The sequence below is a fragment of the Arachis ipaensis genome, chromosome B05 (assembly GCF_000816755.2).
Source record: "Arachis ipaensis cultivar K30076 chromosome B05, Araip1.1, whole genome shotgun sequence".
Lineage (NCBI taxonomy): Eukaryota > Viridiplantae > Streptophyta > Magnoliopsida > Fabales > Fabaceae > Arachis > Arachis ipaensis.
In genome coordinates this window covers 63,667,368-63,673,311 of record NC_029789.2, presented here as the reverse complement: position 1 = coordinate 63,673,311, position 5,944 = coordinate 63,667,368, and the positions used below count along the sequence as shown (strand labels likewise).

Here is a 5,944-nt window from a genome sequence, read left to right as displayed (position 1 = left end):
AGAGTTCCTGTTACCTTATATTGTATCTATTTGGCATTTTTACCATATTGGAAACCCATGAGTCAGGGGTTCTCATTCCGTATACATTCCTTGTTTTTCAGATACAAGTCCTGGTGCTCCGTAGTGAGTTGGAGTTCGTCTAAAAGACGGCGAAGTTTAGTTTGAATTCTGTTTTATATTTTGCTTAGATTTCTCCCCCTTTATTTTGGAAAACTTGAATGATGTATATGTATATATTTCCTTTTGAAACCTTGCCTATAGAGGCTTTAATGTATTTTGGGGAGAGATAGAACTGTTATCAACTATTTTGTTGCTGTAACCCTAGCGAACTTAAACTTCGCAGGTCGTGACTAGTGACTATCATTCATATGTTTGTGTCTTTATATATATATATATATATTATAACTCTATCTTGAGTCGTACCACCTTATTATTATTGACTTATGACTCGAGCATAAGAATTTAGGGTGTTACACAATCTACAAAAAACCTGTTTCAAACTCATGCTAACTTAGACATCAGAGTCTTTTGCAGGTACTATCCCTCACCTCCTCACGAGAAACTCGGACAGCAGCACCTCGACTCTAAAATAAGTCGGACATTGCCTCAGAAGAAGTCTGAACATCACGTCCAAACCCAAATAGCCCAGAATACTATTAATCCGGCATGGGCTACATGAGCTCCCAGTAGTTTACCGGATAAATTGATAAGTCGGGCATTTCCGGCCCACCAAGCGAAACCGGTAGTTTCTTGGTCACGACCTGTTAAAGCTAAAGTTCCATTAAAGAGCGTTTCCACGTGGTAGAACCTCCTCAGGGAATATAAGGTTTTCATGAGGCTGATCTTGAGCCGCCATCCACGCGCGAATACCTTCGTTTAAAAGAATATTTTTGGTGTAGAAAGTCTCAAATTCAGGATCTTCTGCTGTACGTATTTCTTGAGAAACGAAGTCATTACGAAACCGAGATAATTTATAAGCCCGATCCATGCAGCAACATAAAATTAAATACATTCCGTTTGAATTGGGATTTTCTCCATCATGATTATGATTCTAAATATTGTGAAAAAACGATTACAATAATTAGCCTGGGACAATTTATTTGTGAAAATGTATGTCTATCTCAAACAAAAAATGGACTAGAACTAAAATTAAAATCGGGACAAGTTTTAATTGTTAAAATGGATTCCATATTAATAAGATCGGCTAATACCTATTTGGCGAGACATGGAAATAAGGGTATCGTTTCCAAAATTTTGCCTAGACAGGATATGCCTTATTTGCAAAATGGAAGACCCGTTGATATGGTCTTCAACCCATTAGGAGTTCCGTCAAGAATGAATGTAGGACAGATATTTGAATGCTCACTCGGATTAGCGGGGGATATGCTAGATAGACATTATCGAATAGCACCCTTTGATGAGAGATATGAGCAAGAGGCTTCGAGAAAACTAGTATTTTCTGAATTATATGAAGCCAGTAAACAAACGTCGAATCCGTGGATATTTGAACCCGAGTATCCGGGCAAAAGCAGAATATTTGATGGAAGAATAGGGAATCCTTTTGAACAGCCTGTTATAATAGGAAAGCCTTATATCTTGAAATTAATTCATCAAGTTGATGATAAAATACACGGACGTTCTTGTGGGTATTATGCACTTGTTACGCAACAACCCCTTAGAGGAAGGGCTAAACAAGGAGGACAGCGCGTAGGTGAGATGAAGGTTTGGGCTCTCGAGGGATTTGGTGTTGCTCATATTTTGCAAGAGATGCTTACTTATAAATCTGACCATATTAAAGCTCGTCAAATAGTACTCGCGACTACGATCATTGGACGAACAATACCAAAACCCGCAAGGTAATTGGAGTTTTCACGTTAAATTCTTGTGTTGTGATTGTGTCTATTTTATTTCTCTGTCAAAGGTGTTTTCTCAAGGGAGAATGGTGTCTTATTCCCAACAAGTGGTATCAGAGCTTCGGTTCGGTGGGATTTATTCTTAGTATGCTCTGTGGTTGCAGCCTAGTCTGACCTTCCACATCAGAAAAGAATTTTGTCCTGTGGCTTGAGGTTGATCATTGGTTGCTGTTGTTGTTGTTGGAAGGACACTGTGAGAGTGCAGTTTGGAAATGTTCTGGCTAAGGAAAGACCTAGTATTTAAGTGTGTCCATCGTGACCCACCTCTCTTTCCTGGGGACCCTTCCTAGTGCACAGTTGAGTTATACTATTCCAGTATACGGTTGCAACAATGTCAGGATATTCAAGTGCTGTGAAACTTGAAATAGAGAAATTTGATGGAAGAATCAATTTTGGCTTGTGGCAAATACAAGTCAAGGATGTGTTGATACAATCAGGTTTGCACAAGGCGTTGAAAGAGAAGATCTCTGGTTGCTCTCTCTATGAGTGAAGATGATGTTCTCTAGAAGACAAGAGTATCCTCATGGTATTACCGCACTGCCATGGATAAGGATAAGTTGTGGTTCTCGGGTCCACAATTGCACACGGGCATTGGTTGGCGTTGAGATGCAAGGTGTGTGGCGGAGTTAGGTCGATGGCTGAAGAACTTCCACGAAAAGCCTATTTGGAAGTTGCACCATGAATTTTCAGCAAGGTTTCGATCTGTACCAAGGGAAAATGCTTGGAGTGGTCTAATTCCAAGTGAGTATACTTTCATGGTGGAATATGATAGTTCTCTGAACTATGATTGTCGGTATAGACAATAGCAGCAAAGAATTGTCGGTGTTGACAATGGAAGCTGAAGATGTGTGACTATTTCAATCAAGGTGGAGATTGTTAGGATTTGGTTGAATTAGTCCCACATTGCTTAGGATAGCAAATGGAGTGGGTGGCCTAGGCTATAAATATGAGGCTAAGTTCTCCATTTGTTTTTGCACCAGTCAGAAACACTTTAAGCTTGTATCTGATTTTTCTTTTTCTCTGTACTCTTTGATTAGAGAGTATTGTGAGGTGTAGTTAGATATTTGCTTTGAGAGAGTGTGGGTGTACTGGGGTGCCGGTGTTAGAGAGAAAGAAGTCTATGTGTTGTAACAATTTTCACATAGTGATATTCTCTGGTTGTCATTTGACAACGGCCGTGGTTTTTTCTCCGGTAATTGGAGTTTCCACGTTAAATTCTTGTGTTGTGATTGTCTCTATTTTATTTCTCTGTCAAAAGTGTTTTCTCAAGGGAGAATGGTGTCTTATTCCCAACAAAATCTCATCAACTTCTCTTTCAACTTCATCACAAGCATTATAACTTTCTGCATATTCTTCTTGAGTTTTCCTTTTCTTGATTTGAAGATCTTCAATGTTTTGATTGAATTGGTGTCTCACTACAGCTGGCACCTTTCGACATGCCTCAATATCTCTACCTTTTCCAACCAAATAATACTTAACCCGGTTAATTCCTCTACCCCTAATAAGCTTTTCACAATAAATAAATACATAACATAACGATTTTTGCTTTATCCACAACTTGTTTACAATGGCCACATGCAGGATTGGTTTTTCCTCTATTAATATTTTTTTGGGTTCCAATTGTTGCATCAGGAGTTGATACTTGTTTTTGGAAAATTTATATATTTGATGGTGTATTTGATAAAACCATCCTAAATTTCTAATCAATCAGGACTAAATGACTAATCTACCAGAATAATATACAATAATAATCTACTAAGAATAATATACATTAGCAACCAAATATAACAACAATATATTATATATAACAAGAATATATTACACTATAATTAATAATATATTACAGCAACAACATAAAACAAAAAATTGAACAATCTAACAGAAATCAATAAGTTATAAACTTATAATCAACTAAATATTGTCAACATAGATAATCAACATCATTAATCAATTATTCTAACTGAAGTATTAAATTATTGAAAATTTGAAATACTGAATAACTTAAAAAAATATAAATACATACTTTATGACTAATGCACCACTGGCAGAGAAAAAGGAGACCGGAAAAGAAGCATAGGGCCGATGACGACGACAGAGATGGTTGGACGACCGGACTAGCAAAAGGAGAACGATGACGGACACACAGTGGCACAGGACAGGAGGTAACGAACCGAGCTACACAGGAGCCACCAGATGACAACTCGGAGTAGCAGTAGTAGACAACGTCGCACGGTTCATGGAGGTGGCATTGGCTGTGGTCGAGACCGTCGGATGGTGCAAGAAAGGCTGAACCTGAACGAGTCTCTCTCAATCTCAGTAGTTTGAAGTTTAGGACTTTGGGTATGGGAATTGGAAATCGAGTTAGAGTTTCAGGCTTTCAGCGTTTCATTTTTTTTAAAATAATGGAAAGTTAGAAACAACGCCATTTTACTTGAAGAAAAAAAAATAGTTCGAATCGAATCAGGTTTTTTCAAACCTGCTAGTTTATCAATTTTTGTCAAATTCGGTCAGTTCAAACTGGGTTTTGTCAGTTTTCTTTTTTGTTCGATCAACTAACTCACACAAACTGACTTTGTTGTCGGTTCATTGGATTTTAATTTCGGTCCAACCAAATGAATCAGTCCGATTCTTATAACACTGCATGTATGTATATTTTTAGACCTAGTCATTAAGTGCGTATATGTTTAACATCATTATGATGCGTAAAAACAACTTTGGCAAAGTAGATACTAAAAAGCAATTATTGGATAGCACAATTATTATTTTGCACCTAATAAAAGTCATAGATAATAGGAAGAAGAGTCCTTAATTGGTACTTCTTTTCTGTTGTTGTATCATATTCATGGTCGATAGAAGCCATAATATTAATACTAATTAATAAACATGATAGTCATATATGGTGATGGCAAATTACAGTTCTCTTTCACCCCCGAATAACTTTTTTCTTCTCTCCCTCTTTATCCATAACTTGATGCTATTATGCTAAGCAATTTCTTCCACTATGTAGCACAATTTGGTAACGCGGGTCCCCACTAGTTTACTTTAATTTAATTATTTATCATCCTTCTCAAAGACCCTACTTTAAGTATGAGTTGGTAACTCCAAATGCATGCAATTATTATGCTTTGAACCCATTTTCACCTACATGCAATTATACCAAGAGCTTGTTGCCCAGGCCATATAAATCCGAATAATTCTCATTTTTTGAACTTTTTTTTCCTCCTTTTTTTCCTCTCTCTTTTTTTTGTTTGGTAATAGCAGGACGTACTTACAAAGATATGATTATATGAAATTAGATTTTAAGAGTTTTGAAAGAATAAAACAAATAGGTGACACTATATAATACAAATTGTTTTACTAATTGATCATTAAATCAATATTATTATCCTGGTATAATATTCAAATAATAATAACAATAAAGATAAATTAAGTTAACTTTCGTATATATTATACTCAACTTCCTTTGTTGATCAGTGGGTAGTGTTTACTAGGATAATATCACATCTTATAAAATATTAAAATATCACGAGAAAGAAGTTTAGCATAATTTTATAAAGAGTTTTATAAAGTCATTTAATCGTATTTATTCTTTTGAATAATTATTTATATAATTAAAAAAAAATTATTTTTATTGACTACGTAATATTATAATAAACATAACGTGTAGCATTATCTATCATATAAAAATATATGATTAATGACTACTACATACAAAAAGTATATATAAATTAAAACAGCTGGTTAGAGGGAAAAATAAACAGTATATTTATATCCGAAACAGACAACGGTTGTCCCAAAGAAAGGAAGACTAGAATGATTATCAAAACCATGCGCAATTTTATATTTGATTTCTGTGGAAACTTTAATCAATTGGTGTCACCCGCCAAGAGAAAATCCAATAATTCGTATAGCCCACATTGGTAAATAAAATCATACCCATTTCTTCTACTTACAACAAACCAATTGTAATTGCTATTGCACATGGAACTCGCACAAGTTAAACAAGCTCATAAGCTTCTCACAGCAATTTT

General features: G+C 35.6%; 1 protein-coding gene across 1 annotated transcript in view; it reads left to right on the top strand.

Annotated features, from left to right (window-relative positions):
- The window catches only part of LOC107640656 ((R)-mandelonitrile lyase-like), a 7,820-nt gene continuing 3,055 nt past the window's right edge, over nucleotides 1,180-5,944 (top strand). The window contains exon 1 of the mRNA XM_021123812.1: nucleotides 1,180-1,809. Within this exon, the coding sequence (XP_020979471.1) occupies nucleotides 1,180-1,809 (630 nt within the window). The remainder of the gene's footprint in view (nucleotides 1,810-5,944) is intronic.